This window comes from Elephantulus edwardii, unplaced genomic scaffold (genome assembly GCF_000299155.1).
Source record: "Elephantulus edwardii isolate Elephantulus edwardi_28Jun2011 unplaced genomic scaffold, EleEdw1.0 scaffold00018, whole genome shotgun sequence".
Taxonomy (NCBI): domain Eukaryota; kingdom Metazoa; phylum Chordata; class Mammalia; order Macroscelidea; family Macroscelididae; genus Elephantulus; species Elephantulus edwardii.
Genome location: NW_006399768.1, coordinates 26,588,806 through 26,603,022, shown reverse-complemented (window position 1 = coordinate 26,603,022; position 14,217 = coordinate 26,588,806). Strand labels below are relative to the sequence as shown.

At 36.3% G+C, this 14,217-nt stretch overlaps 1 protein-coding gene across 1 annotated transcript in view; it reads left to right on the top strand.

Annotated features, from left to right (window-relative positions):
• FAT1 (FAT atypical cadherin 1) overlaps positions 1 to 14,217 on the top strand; it is a 137,731-nt gene that overhangs the window by 109,194 nt on the left and 14,320 nt on the right. Inside the window, exons 11-20 of the mRNA XM_006882264.1 lie at positions 849 to 1,002; positions 1,819 to 2,052; positions 2,973 to 3,362; positions 5,600 to 5,814; positions 6,060 to 6,197; positions 8,426 to 8,569; positions 9,135 to 9,332; positions 9,753 to 10,554; positions 10,681 to 10,812; positions 13,624 to 13,781. Of these exons, the coding sequence (XP_006882326.1) occupies positions 849 to 1,002; positions 1,819 to 2,052; positions 2,973 to 3,362; positions 5,600 to 5,814; positions 6,060 to 6,197; positions 8,426 to 8,569; positions 9,135 to 9,332; positions 9,753 to 10,554; positions 10,681 to 10,812; positions 13,624 to 13,781 (2,565 nt within the window). The remainder of the gene's footprint in view (positions 1 to 848; positions 1,003 to 1,818; positions 2,053 to 2,972; positions 3,363 to 5,599; positions 5,815 to 6,059; positions 6,198 to 8,425; positions 8,570 to 9,134; positions 9,333 to 9,752; positions 10,555 to 10,680; positions 10,813 to 13,623; positions 13,782 to 14,217) is intronic.

Below are 14,217 nucleotides of genomic sequence, written 5' to 3'. Positions count from 1 at the left end.
GGCGCAGGATAGAGCAGGGTTTAGAGCTGTTGTGCATAGGGTCGCTATGAGTCGGAAACGACTCGATGGCACATAACAACAACAACAACAACAACCTGTTTCTTGTATTTATGACATAGATTCCTACATAGTTGTGACTAAAGACTGTTGTTTCATTGTGGTGAGATTTCAGGAGGTGGAGAGTCACTGGGGAGCCTTGGACTGCACATCCTTTTACCCCTGGGGATTTGGCAAATCTTGGTTTTCTCCTCTAATGTGAAGATAGATTCTGTCTCAACAACAATTACTTAATTATGTGATTTTTAAAAGAAATAATTTTGGTCATTTATTTATCATGTTTATATTATTTGGTAATTAATATTATATTTCATATAGTAAAATTAATATAGATTTCATATGTTTCCTATTTTTGTTAATTTTAAATATCTTCAATTTTATATATTTCACATTTCATCACTACCACTGGTAATAAATAGAATTAAAATACTAGGTACTGGCTTGATTGCAGATAATGATGATTGAAGATAACAAATTACTATATTTGGAAGTAAGAAAAGAAAGATTCTCCTTCTTAGATACAGTAGGTAATCATATAAATGTACATGAAATATAATATTTCTATAGCATTGGTCAATCTTCTGTAGATTAAATGTCATTCAGACTCTCCCAGGATTGTAATTATTAAATGGTCTGTTTCCAGTGTGTTTTATAAGAGAAAATAGTTTAACTTGCCCAATCTTCCATGTTTTTTCTTGTCAGAGTTACAGGGTTTATTTTCCATTATACCCTTGGCAATCATGCTCATGCTTAATGTTTCTTACTAGTGATATTGTTTCATTTCTCCACAGACTCTGTATTTAGACACAATCCCAGAAGACACACTTCCTGGAAAGTTGATCATGCAAGTCTCTGCTACAGATGCAGATATCCGGTCCAATGCTGAAATCACTTATACACTGTTTGGCCCAGGTGCAGAAAAATTCAGACTAAATCCAGACACAGGTAATGATGGTCTTTGGGACAAATCATTTGGGTATTGTGACAAAATGATGCATGTGGCTGGTTTATTTAGATCTCGCACAAGTTTGAAATGACATTTTTTTTCCCTTCAAGTTTATTTTATTTTTATAAAATTGACATCTTTTAGAAATCTAAACAGTAGTTTAATTGGTAAAGTTTGGGGTGAGAATGAAAAATTAGGAGCACAGGTATCACCTGCTTGAGCCAAGAATTCAAAATTTAGAAGTTGTTTCTGTCAGCCTTAAAATAAGTTAAAGCGTGCCAGTCACAATTCCTGCTTTGTTCATTTTTATTTATATAATTGCTTTCCTTGAATATGTGACCATAATTTAGTATATCCGTAACTAGAATGTTTCAGGGTGTTTTATTAGTTTTTATATTTCTAGACTTGCCCTCTTTTAATGTGTGTTAAAAGTAGAAGGAAGTAACAAATTTATGTTAAAATTTTTCTACTTTCTAAAATGCTAATTGTGAACATGTAAATGTGATTTTTTAGTTTTATAAAAATATTTTTTAGTGTGGTAAATTAGGTAGGAATTTAGATTTCATGATAATTACATAAAATACAATTGTTCTTACCTTTCAAAGTTTAAAGAGCTTGCACCTGCCAATGTTAAAAAACCTAGATCTGTATCTGTATTCAGCTGATGACTGTCATTGATGAACTTGTTCTACAAAGGAGAACTATGCTTAGAGTTTCAATAGTAAGAGAAAGGGGAAGACAACGTAACACTGTTTTAGTTCATGTCTTAAATGTCATGCAAGTCCATTTATTTGTTTTTGCTCGTTTATTTTCAGGTGAACTGAAAACACTAGCTCCCCTTGATCGTGAGGAGCAAGCTGTTTATAATCTTCTAGTCAGAGCTACAGATGGAGGGGGAAAATTCTGTCAGTCTAACATTGTGCTCACGCTAGAAGATGTGAATGATAATGCGCCTGAGTTCTCTGCTGATCCGTACACCATCACTGTGTTTGAAAACACAGAACCTGGGACACTCCTGACCAGAGTGCAGGCTACGGATGCAGATGCAGGTATCACCTGGATGATGCTTTAACCTTGACACATGCACCACTCTCTTAGGAAAACACTGTTTTCAAATACATCCAAGTCTAGTACATTTGACTTCTAGGCGTATCAAGTAATTCTCATTGTTGTAATTTTTCATTCCCTGACATAACTAAGTCTGTCAGCTTAACAGCTGTGTTAACTGATCTTTATATCTTGCCTCATTTATTGTTGTTGTTGATTGCCTTCAAGTTGAGCACAGCTCATAGTGACCCTTTGAACAAAAGGTCTGAAGCCTTTCTAAAACGATCATCATTTATCAGAGTTCCTAGAGTTTCCAGAAGCATGCTGTTGCCTCATTTATTATGAAGCTTTATTTTGATAATAAGCCAGTGGTGACATAAAGAAGTTAAGGTAATACTGGAAAATAGGTGACATGTACTATATTGTTAACACTTTGACAAGTCTTTCAGAAGTTTATGTGAGAAAGAAAAGACTACTCATAACATTTTGATAGCAGAAAAGAAATAATTTCTTTGTATTATAAAATGAGAAATGGAAAATGTTACTGAAGTAATTGTTTGTCACTGAACTAAAGAAAAGATTTTTTTAAAGATACAGCATATACCATGGTCTAAAAAGTCATAAAATTAGGAAATTATTTTATGTCTCCGTATACTGTTAATTCAGAAAATGTTAAGAGCAAAGTTATGATAAGCATTTTAAGTACATCTAACATTTTCTCCTTGTATTATTTGACATGTTTAAAAGTTTTACATTTCTATTTCTCTAAGTAAAACATTTAAAATTACATGAGGCTCGAGGCCTCAACCAACTTTTAATCACAAAGACCCACTCACCTGGTCCTAACTGATTTAAACAAGAAGCTCCCCTCCCCCCCCCAAAATTGCATGGCATTCTGACATGATTCTCTTTGTCCTAACAGGATTGAATCGGAAGATTTCTTACTCACTGGTTAATTCTGCTGATGGACAGTTCTCCATTAATGAGTTTTCTGGAATTCTTAAGTTAGAGAAGCCTTTGGATAGAGAACTACAATCAGTATACACACTTACTCTAAAAGCTGTAGATCAGGGCTTGCCCAGGAGGCTGACGGCTACTGGCACTGTCGTGATTTCAGTTCTAGACATAAATGACAACCCACCTGTGTTTGAATACCGTGAGTATGGCACCACGGTGTCTGAGGATATTAATATTGGAACAGAAATTCTTCAGGTGTACGCCGCCAGTCGGGATATTGAAGCAAATGCAGAAATCACCTACTCATTGATAAGTGGAAACGAACATGGGAAATTCAGCATAGATTCAAAAACAGGTAACTTAGTCTATAAATGAGAGAAGCCCCATTGTCACACTGAGAAGTTTGAAGTTGCCTGTTGCTTTACTTTACATTCAGTGACTAGTTTCTTTACTTTTAGAAAAATAACCCCTGTGTTAAATGGCTTTTTTGTTGTATGCTTTTTTGCCAACTCATGCTTCCACCCCATATTTTCTTAAGCAAACTATGCTATTTTTTTAAAACATATTGCTATAAAAAATTAGTATAAAGCTCTACTACTGTGAGTTGGAGGGGAGAATTGGCAAAAAGTTCCCCATAACATGCCTTATTTGTGTAAAAATATGGTATGCTTTTGTCAGTAGACAGATATTTTAAAGAGATGAAAATCAGTATTGTCTAGCTTTTGTGGTTTTAAGTGGACTTGGGAAGAGATTTAGGCTTTGAGGTTTTTGTCAAAAGATATATTCTGGCATATCCATTTTAAAGTACAAGTAAGTTAATTATAAATAGAAAATTAAAGTTATCACACTAGTAATTTAGTAAACATGTAAAATATGCTAAGTTGGTAAGATGCAGAGTAGAAAATAGAAGACAAGTCATCCTATAATCGCTCCTTTCCCCGTTAGACTCATGAAATTGCTTCTCAAGTAAACAGTGGCTTAAGATCTTAGCTATGGTAACAGGTACCTGTTGACTCACTAAAAATAACCTTGGTTATGCTAGCTGTATAACCATTGGCTTTTTTATGAATGAGATTTGTTCCTGTGTCTGTAAGAATTTTAGATGAGTCATTATACACATACACAGTTTTTATGTAGCTGTACTTGAGCAGGAGTATGATCCCTGGGCCCTGGGCCCTGGGCTTCTAATCACAAGGTCAGAGGTTTAAGCCCACCAGCCTCGTCACAGAAAAAAGATGAGACCATTCTGCTTCCCTAATACTCTTAGAAACCACATGATTCATTCCTCCTCTGTCCTTTTTTGTTCTGTAGGAGGGAGAATCAATTTGATGAAAGTTACATTTTTTTTCTTTTTCATTTTTGTGTAAGGAAAGGCTAAGCCTTTTCAGTGATTTAAAAGCTGCACTTAACAGCAATGTGAAGGTGATTGTGACGAAAGATTTATTGAGAGTAGAGATTGGTTCAGCCTTTTCAAAGTGAAGACAAATTTGCATAATGTCAAAATAGAGCTTCAAAGATACCATTATATCTCTCAAAGTTACCAGCCTACCTTGTTGCCAAATTCCCTGTGTCTTGTTCTCCACAGTCCTGTCAGTAGTAATCTAGGCTCTTGAAAGGACTCACTATATCTCTTCCTAGTCCCCCATTCCAGGGCTTCAGCACATAATTATTACCATCCCAGTTACAGTTACAAATCACCCAAACTGTGAAAATTCTGGCTGAACCTATTCAGCGCACTGCATGAAGGCAAGCACAACTTGCCTGAAAATCAAAGGTTCATGACCCAAAGATAGCCTCTGCTGTGAATCACACTGACTGATAGCCCAAGTCAGAAGCCATATGGCTTGTTAACTTTAGTCACGTAAATACTTTGTTAAATACTTTGTAGTCTTGGTAACCTGTGGTGTAAAATAGCTTTATATATAAGAACATCTTAAAAATGGCTTCAGTCAAAACTAAATTTAACTGTATATGACTAGCTCAGATTGAAAGTGTGTGATGATGCTATTTTAAAACACATCTCAATATGTAACATGAAATTACTAATTTTAGTGATCTTTTGTTCTATTTTTTAGGTAGGATGCACTATGTAAGGAATAGAGAAGGAATTAATGTTGAAGGCATTGGCAAATCAAAAGATGCTTTTTTTAAAATGATAGATATAATCATAGAGTTATTTTAAGAGGTAAAGGAAAGGATACACTTTTCTTATCCCTTTTATTAAGCAAATTATAAAAAGAAAAACTAAAAGCTACAGCGTAGGTCCTTTATACTTTTGTTTATTAAGCTAGAGTGCAGACTAGTAAACTGTAATTTAGAAGAGAAACAGAAAGGCAGTTTTTATATTTGGAGATGTTATTAACTGGGAAAGCAAATTCAAGTTTCACAAAGAGTTATCACTAAAATTCAGAGAAATAAGTAAGGATCTAAAAATGGGCAAATGATTTTTATTTGTTGAACTAAAGAACTAGAACATACATAGATAGCACACTTTCTTTGGAAAAATGAAATTGATTTAGATGTGATGTCTGTTTTAGTCATAGTAGTAGGCTTCTTCTCAAATTTTAGAAATCATTTTTATTTTCTTTCCAGGGGCCATATTTGTCTTAGAGAGTCTGGATTATGAAAGCTCTCATGAATATTACCTGACAGTAGAAGCGACTGATGGAGGCACACCTTCACTGAGTGACGTTGCAACTGTCAATGTTAATGTAACTGATATCAATGATAACAGCCCCGTTTTCAGCCAGGACACCTACACGGCCGTGGTCAGTGAAGATGCTGTTCTTGAACAGCCTGTCATCATGGTGTGTATTTCCCCCTCTAATTTTTTTCCTTTTGGAAACTTTGCCAAATTTTCAGAAAAATTTATCTTGCTTTTATCATATTCTTACTTGAAAATAGTTTGAAGCTAGGAAACTTCCTTATTAGCCTGATTAATTAACTTAAATAACGGCTTTGTGATCTAGTAACTCTTAATACCAGTAATGTATTTAACAGACTTGTAGTTTTGCCTTAATGGTTTCCTAAACAGAAGCTTAATCCATTCTAGGTTATGGCTGATGATGCGGATGGACCTTCCAACAGCCATATTCACTATTCAATTATAGACGGCAATCAAGGAAGTCCATTTACAATAGACCCTGTCAAGGGCGAGGTGAAAGTGACCAAGCTTCTAGACCGAGAAACGGTAAGTGAAAAAGTTTGGTTGTAATAGTCTACAAAGTGTAGAATCAATAAAGAGAGTCTCTTCTGTGAATGTTTTTGCTGGGCATAGTAGGGAAATAGAAGCAATTCTCAAAGAACCAAGGGAGATGTAAATATCTGAAAGCAATTATATAGTGAAGATCTTAAGAACATAGAGTGTATATCACACTAATATGAAGTATGGATGAGAAAGGTTGTAGGTTCAGGGAAGGAAGACGGTACTGTTGGCTCCAGTGTTCTTACATTTCTTGTAAGTAGAAGCTAGGTTTTAGATGATAGCATGGATTTGGAAGAACATACCGCGGGATTGAACCTGCTTTCTGACTCCTGGAGAGGAGAGCATTGCCTGTGAGTAATTGTATGACTGAAGGCATGGAAATAGGGCATCATGGTATATATTTAGAGAAGTTTCACTGTCAGGTTGCATTTCACTAATCGTAGAAGGGAATGGTGAGGGATAGATAAGAAGATAGAATGGTGTATTAGGGATAGTTACAAGCCACAATAAATACCAGGGTCATAAGGTCAAACTTGATGCTGCAAGCATTGAAAAATTAGTTGTCTGTGAGCCAAAATGTGACGTTATTACGAATGGGCCATTTTTGGAAGATCAGCCTACAGTAGATATAAGTGTAAAAAGTGAGAGAGTCAGTAGCAACAATAGCTTGAACTGAGAAAGTAGCAGTAAGAATTGGGGCGGGGGGTGACGAGCACAGAAACTTTGCAAAGGAAAAATGAGAATTTATATGACTTATGTTTGGCCCTGTATAGAAAGCAGTGTAATCCTGTGATTTGGTTTGAGGTGGTTTTTTTTGTTTGTTTGTTTGGTTTGAGGTTTTTTGTTTGCTCCCCCACCCCCCTTGCTATAACAGAGCATCACTACTAGAGAGACAAATGCTGGAAGCGTTGAAGAATGTGGCTTTTGTTTATACTGACTTCTAGAGGAAAATGGCATATTTGTTTAGGCAATGTATGGAGATTTTATTTTGGAGCTTAGAGGCTTCAGAGCTGGCAATGTAGATAATGTGACATGCTCCTGGAGCATAAGTGATCTCTATGAGATTGAGATAAGTGTGAGGAAACAAAGAAGTGTAAACCAAGCTCAGCATATACCTGTCCGGTCATCATTCCATCCCCGACTCCCTCCCTCAGAGCTGCCTATCTTCTCAGCCATCCACTCAATAACTCTTAGAGACAGGAAGGAAAACAGAGCAAGAGCCACCTCAGATAGACAGGTAAAATACAGAGAGAGATGCCGGTGGCTGAAGCGTCAGAGACACTTAAGTGGAAGGGATGCTGGCAGGGATAATTCTAGGAGTTAGAACGGCATTGCTTATAATAATGCCATTTCAGAAGAATGATTGGTAAATCTAGAGTAGAGGGATTTGAAGAGATGATGATGAAATACCACATTTAACTCAATTCTTTAATTTGTTTTCTGATATTAGAGATTTTCCAATAGTATAGGGCAGTGGCTTATTATGTCAAAAATTTCTGCATTGCCTTTAGACTTTTTCACTAAAAAAATTACTCTTCAATATGCTAATATATCTCTTGGAAGGTAGCAGAAGAGATAACCTGTGTTGTATCAGACTAATTTGCCTTCTGAACTTAATTTTATTGGGCTCTTTGCTTGACTAATGTTCTACAGAACAGGCTTAGAAAAGTAGCTACCTCTCTTGACTCAGGTGAAGAATATTATGAAGGGATACTTTTGAGGGATTAAACAGTTGCATTTACTCTTAAGTGTAAACTTGATGGAGTAGAGTGATATGGAATGTCCTGAGGTATTGAAAATAAACACTTAGGAATTAGAAACAGCTTAATGTGTTATTTCCAGTGAAGAATAAGTTTTGGCGTTCCCTGTTGTTACTAGAGCAGCAACACTTTTGATGAATATTTTTTATGCTTATTTGTATATTTTGCTCTGTTTCCACTAATAGAAGTATACGTTTTTGATGTTAGGATATTTTAACAAAATCTTTTTGATAGGTATTGAGAAAATTGCATTCACTTTGTGAAGAAGTTGCCTGCAGTGTACTTGTTTGTAGGTTAGAGAACTACCTAGAGGCAGCATACAACAAATGCTGCCACTGTTTTTGATCTGCCTTTCTAGATTGTCAAGAATATTCTTTAGATTTCAGCTGTTCTTTGACCTTGCGGGAAAAAAAAATATATATATATTTTTTCTCTTTCTTTTCCTCTACAAAGATTTCAGGATATACTCTCACCGTTCAAGCATCTGACAATGGCAGTCCACCCAGAGTCAACACCACCACTGTGAACATCGATGTGTCTGATGTCAATGACAATCCTCCCGTCTTCTCTAAAGGAAACTACAGTGTGATCATCCAGGTAATCTTGCCGTGCCGAAGGGTTTGTTGAACACTTTTCTTTTGATGTGACTTTCTTCTTTGGCTGCAGGGCCCATTGTTTGTTGTTGTTTTTCGATTTTTAAAATTCCTTTCTTGTCCAAAGTTTATTTGTTCCAGAGAAAATGAAAATTAGAGATTTATCCACTGATAAAGATGAGCATTTTCAAAATGCAACCATGTTCTCGTCTCCTTTTTTTGTACTTTTGTTTTTAAGATTTGTCATCTTCTTCCAAGATTAGAAAGTATTTCTTATTGTCTCCTGCTGCTGCTTCTCTTTGCTGTCTCCTCCTCCTCCTCGCCATGTGCCTTCCTACCTTGGTCCTCCTCCACTTGTCCTCATTCCCACCCCACTTCCCGTGTGCTTCTTTTCCTCTCTTCTCCTTCACTTTTTTACCCACCTTCTCCTCTCTCTGTTCCTCTCAAATGGAGTATTATGATAAAGCTTTGACCTTGTATTTTTCATATAGTAGAAAACAAATGTGTCTCATATAGATTCATATTTGCAGAAAGCTGTGTATGTGTCTGTGTTTCCTTTATTTATTTAGGAAAACAAGCCTGTGGGTTTCAGTGTGCTACAGCTCGTGGTAACAGATCGGGATTCTTCTCACAATGGCCCGCCTTTCTTCTTTACTATTGTGAGTGGAAATGATGACCACACATTTGAAGTCAACCAGCACGGGGTCCTCCTAACTTCAACTGCCATAAAGAGAAAAGTGAAAGATCATTACTTATTACATGTTAAGGTATTAAAGTCTTAGCTTTCTGATTTTATGATAGACTCATGAATAGGAAAGAACAGTTTTTAAAAATCTTACTTTTTCTTCCAGTTGCTGCCATTCTTAATTGATTGCAGTCTTGGATTTGAGTAGCATTCAATTCATGGGGGGCAGGATTAGAGAAATATATATGTATATGTATGTATGGTGTTTTTTTTTTTTGTTTTTTAATTTTTGCTGTACCTTCATTATATTCTGCTGCACTTGCAGAGTGCTTTATCACTCTCTAAAGTCAAACTTTAGTATGAATAAAGTATTTTTGCTTTTCCTTGATATGCTGCTTTTTTGTAGAAAAATACTTAATAACTTCTCAGAGCTTGAACAGTATACATACTTTTTCAGATGTTATGAATAATGACATGACTCATTATTTTCCTTTTCTCTCAGGTGGCCGATAATGGAAAACCTCAGTTGTCATCTTTGACATATATTGACATTAGAGTCATTGAGGAAAGCATCTATCCTCCTGCCATTTTGCCACTGGAAATTTTTATCACTGCTTTTGGAGAGGAATATGCAGGTGGTGTCATTGGGAAGATCCATGCAACAGACCAAGATGTATATGACACTTTAACCTACAGTCTTGATCCCCAAATGGATAGCTTGTTCTCTGTTTCCAGCACTGGTGGCAAGCTGATTGCACACAAAAAACTAGATATAGGGCAGTACCTTCTCAATGTCAGTGTAACAGATGGAAAATTTACAACTGTGGCTGACATCACGGTGCATATCAGACAAGTAACACAGGAGATGTTGAACCACACCATTGCCATCCGCTTTGCCAATCTTACTCCAGAAGAATTTGTTGGTGACTACTGGCGCAACTTCCAGCGAGCTTTGCGGAACGTCTTGGGTGTGAGGAGGAATGACATACACATTGTTAGCTTGCAGCCTTCCGAGCCTCAGTCACATCTGGATGTCTTACTTTTTGTAGAGAAATCAGCTAGTGTCCAGGTTTCAACAATAACTCTTCTGCACAAGATTAATTCCTCTGTCACTGATATTGAAGAAATCATTGGTGTTCGGATATTGAATGTGTTCCAGAAGCTCTGTGCAGGGCTCGATTGCCCGTGGAAATTCTGTGATGAAAAGGTGTCTGTGGATGAACATGTCATGTCCACTCATAGCACAGCTAGACTGAGCTTTGTAACTCCCCGTCACCGGAGGACAGCTGTGTGTCTCTGCAAAGGTAATAGGAGCCGTGAAAATGGCTGTTGGAGATTGTCATGTGTGGTCTTTGAAGGCTACACATTAAAGATCATTTTGTTGAATTTGCATGTAATGAGCTTTCTCCTCCTCTTTTATTTGAACTAAGATGGAAAATGCCCAGTTGTTCACCCTGGATGTGAAGACAGTCCATGCCCTGAGGGATCAGAATGTATCACTGACCTTAGAGAAGAGAAATACACCTGTGTGTGTCCTGGTGGCAGGTTTGGTCAATGTCCAGGTGAGCATTTATTAGTAAACATACTTTATATTGAGAAATTATCTTCAGTGTTTCTCTTCCCCTCATCTACTCCGAGTGTGACAGTGGGTGTGGGGTGAATACAATGTGTGGCAAACTAGTGTCATTGCAGTATTCTTCAGTTGTACAAGTCATTGACACTATTGTGTTTATATCATTCTACAAATCAGAATCTGTTTCCAACTTTTGTCATCACCTTTAGCAGGCGGACATGTTGTAAGGAGGGACAGATCCTTGGAGAGGGACATCATGCTTGGGAGGGTGGAGGGACAGCGCAGGAGGGGAAGACCCTCTATGAGGTGGATTGATTCAGTGAGTGGGGTAATCGGGATGGGTGTGTCAGAGGCAATGAGATTGGCACAGGATAGAGCAGGGTTTAGGGCTGTTGTACATAGGGTTGCTATGAGTCGCAAGCGACTCGATGGCACATAACAACAACAGCAAACATTCCCTAAGCATTAAGTGTTTCTCTTTTCCACATCTCACCCAAATCTATAGCCAATTTTAGCGATAAACTCAACTCTGATCTTTATTTCGTTGCTGTTGTTATGTGCTGCTGAGTTGCTTGCAACTTATAGCGACCCTGTGTACAACAGCTCTGAACCCAGCTCTGTCCTAAGCCAATTGGCATTGTCTCAGACACACCTAACCCTGTTAGCCCAGTCACTGAGTCAGTCCATCTTAGTCACGGTCTTCCTCTCTTGTGCCGTCTGTCCCTCCACCCTTCCAAGCATGATGTCCTTCTCCAAGGACTGATTCCTCTTTGTTACATGCACAAAGTATGTCAGAGTTTCAAAATCCTTGCCTCCAAGGAGCAGCCTGGTTTCACCCTCTCCAGGACAAACCTAGAGTCTGTTTATACTTTTAGAGTTTATATACCTAGAGTCCTCTTTATAAACATGTGTTTTTGGGATATTTCTTTAGTTGGGAATGTGCAGTGCTTGTTCTTATGATACTGAGTGTTTTCAAGTTTCATCATGTTAGAAAGTTTCAGGATTTTATGCCTCTATAAATTTTTTGTTGAGATTACACTGTATGTATCTACCACATTTTATTTACCCATTTAAATGACAAGGGACATTTAGGCTGTTTTTACCTACTGATTGATGTCAATAGTGCTGTAGTGAACTGATGTACAAGTGTATGTTTGCCTTTTTTCAGTGTTTCTTGAAATTATCAATAAAGTTTAAAAGCATTACAAATAGTATTTACTAAGACAAATCAAACTCCATGCACTTTGATAAATGACAGTAGTTATAGAACAGCTTCAGACATTTTGTTCATGGAGTCGCTGTGGGTCTTGCTCGACTCAACAGCAATCGTCAACAAGACAAAGAGGAATAAAAAGTAATAGTCATTTCCTTTCCTTTTGTATGACAACATGTTCCTGAGTTAGGTTCACTTGCATTCTTCTTTTTTATATGTTGTTGTGTACTATCAAGTTGGAACCAACTTTAAAGCTGACCTTCCAGGGGGGTTTCATATTTATAGTTTAATTTCAGAGTTTAATTGCACGGGAGGAGATGGCCCATCCTCCCATGGAGCAGCTGGTGGATTCAAACTGCATGCCTTCAGGATTGCATCACAGCTTCTTGCCACTAGGCTACAGTGGTCATTTAAACCTAATCATGTATTTTAAGGTTTAGTTCCTTTTTAGGACTCTTAAACTAAAATGTGATCTTCTTTCATCTGAACTTCTACCTGATGTCCTCCCACCCTCTAGAGTAGCCCTATATTCCTCACACTCCCCCCACCCACACACACCTATTCTCTGATTTGTCATGGGATCTTTCCAAGTCAGTACATGAAAACCTATTTGTTTGTTTGTTAATAGTAGTGCTGTGTTATCTCGCATTGTACCGTCTTTTGTTCAACCTTCTTATGGGTATAACATTTCTTATTAAAAAAACTTCAATTCCTGTCTGTACAATGCAGTCTAATGTTAGTATTTACTCTGACAAAATTAACTGCATTTCATTTTTTAATATAATATTTCCCCAAAGCCATACTAATTTATGTTTCTTCCATTCATGCATGAAGATATTTGACTCACCCATTCTCTTTTACAATGTTACAAGTTTTTTATTGAAAGAAATTAATTCCCCCAGTGAATGATATGAAATGATAAGTAATGACTATTTTAATAAGTACTATTGTGACTACTAGTGCGAGTTATCTTTCCATTTGTAAGTTGCTTATTGGCAGTTTCTCTTCTCTGACTTGCCTATTGATACTCTTTGCTTATCTGAGTTATGTGGGATTTCTTTTCCTTATTACCAAAGTATGGAACTCTTTGTATATTCTGAATATTATTTCCATTATTGCTTGCCATGTCTGTGCACTATTAATCTTCATATTTATAGTTTAATACTATCTTTTTTCACTTTGAAACCTAATGTTTATTTAACACCTGTGTAATTATACATAATTTCCATCTTTGGAGAATGTTATTATTCTTTTCTTCGGGAGGAAGTTGTTTTCTGTCTTGCTTGAATAGGTTTCACAAACAACTTAGACACATACATAGGTTTTTCTAAATTGTATTCTAATGAATCTATTGAACATACTTCTATTTGAGCCATCCAGTAGAGGTTTTTTTGCTTTATGATTCTCAAACCTTGTTTACTCTTTTCCAAATGGGATACCAATTATTTTATATTTTTAAGTAGATAGACATTTAATTGTATAATGTTTTACTCTTCCATAAAAATTGGGGTAAATATAGAATAGAACCGTAATTTTAAAGATACATTTTAACTTCCTTCTGATTTCTTTTTCTCTTGTTATTTACAGGGAGTTCATCTGTAACATTTAGTGGAAACAGCTTTGTAAAATACCGTTTAATGGAAAATGAAAACAAATTAGAAATGAAATTGACAATGAGACTCAGAACGTACTCTACTCATGCAGTTGTAATGTATGCTCGCGGGACAGACTATAGTATCTTAGAGGTGTGTGTTCGTGCATTTTGTACCTCACGTTGTAGAAAATTTTGGAATGATGAAAAGATATATTTCTTTTCATGTTCCGCCTGTCTTGCGTTTTGTTTTAAATAATGAAGTAAGCAAAATGATTGAATTCCATAATTACTGATACTTAAACAAGTTTTAGGTATTGTGGAAAGTGTAGTGTGTGTTTTTTTTAAAGAAGTTCAAATGTGCATGTGAGTTTCACACATTTTTTATATTCACATTGAATTTTAGCTTTCAAACTTGGTGATTTAAGATCTTACTAATGTTATAGAGAATTCTTAAAATGTTTTAAGGTTTCGCCCACTGTTTTATGAAAAACGTGATTTAGTTTGATTTTATAAATTATCTGAAGCTCTTTTTTAAAAAAACCTTTTCAGTTACCAATTATTAGTCATTTCTCTGATGCTTTCTGCAT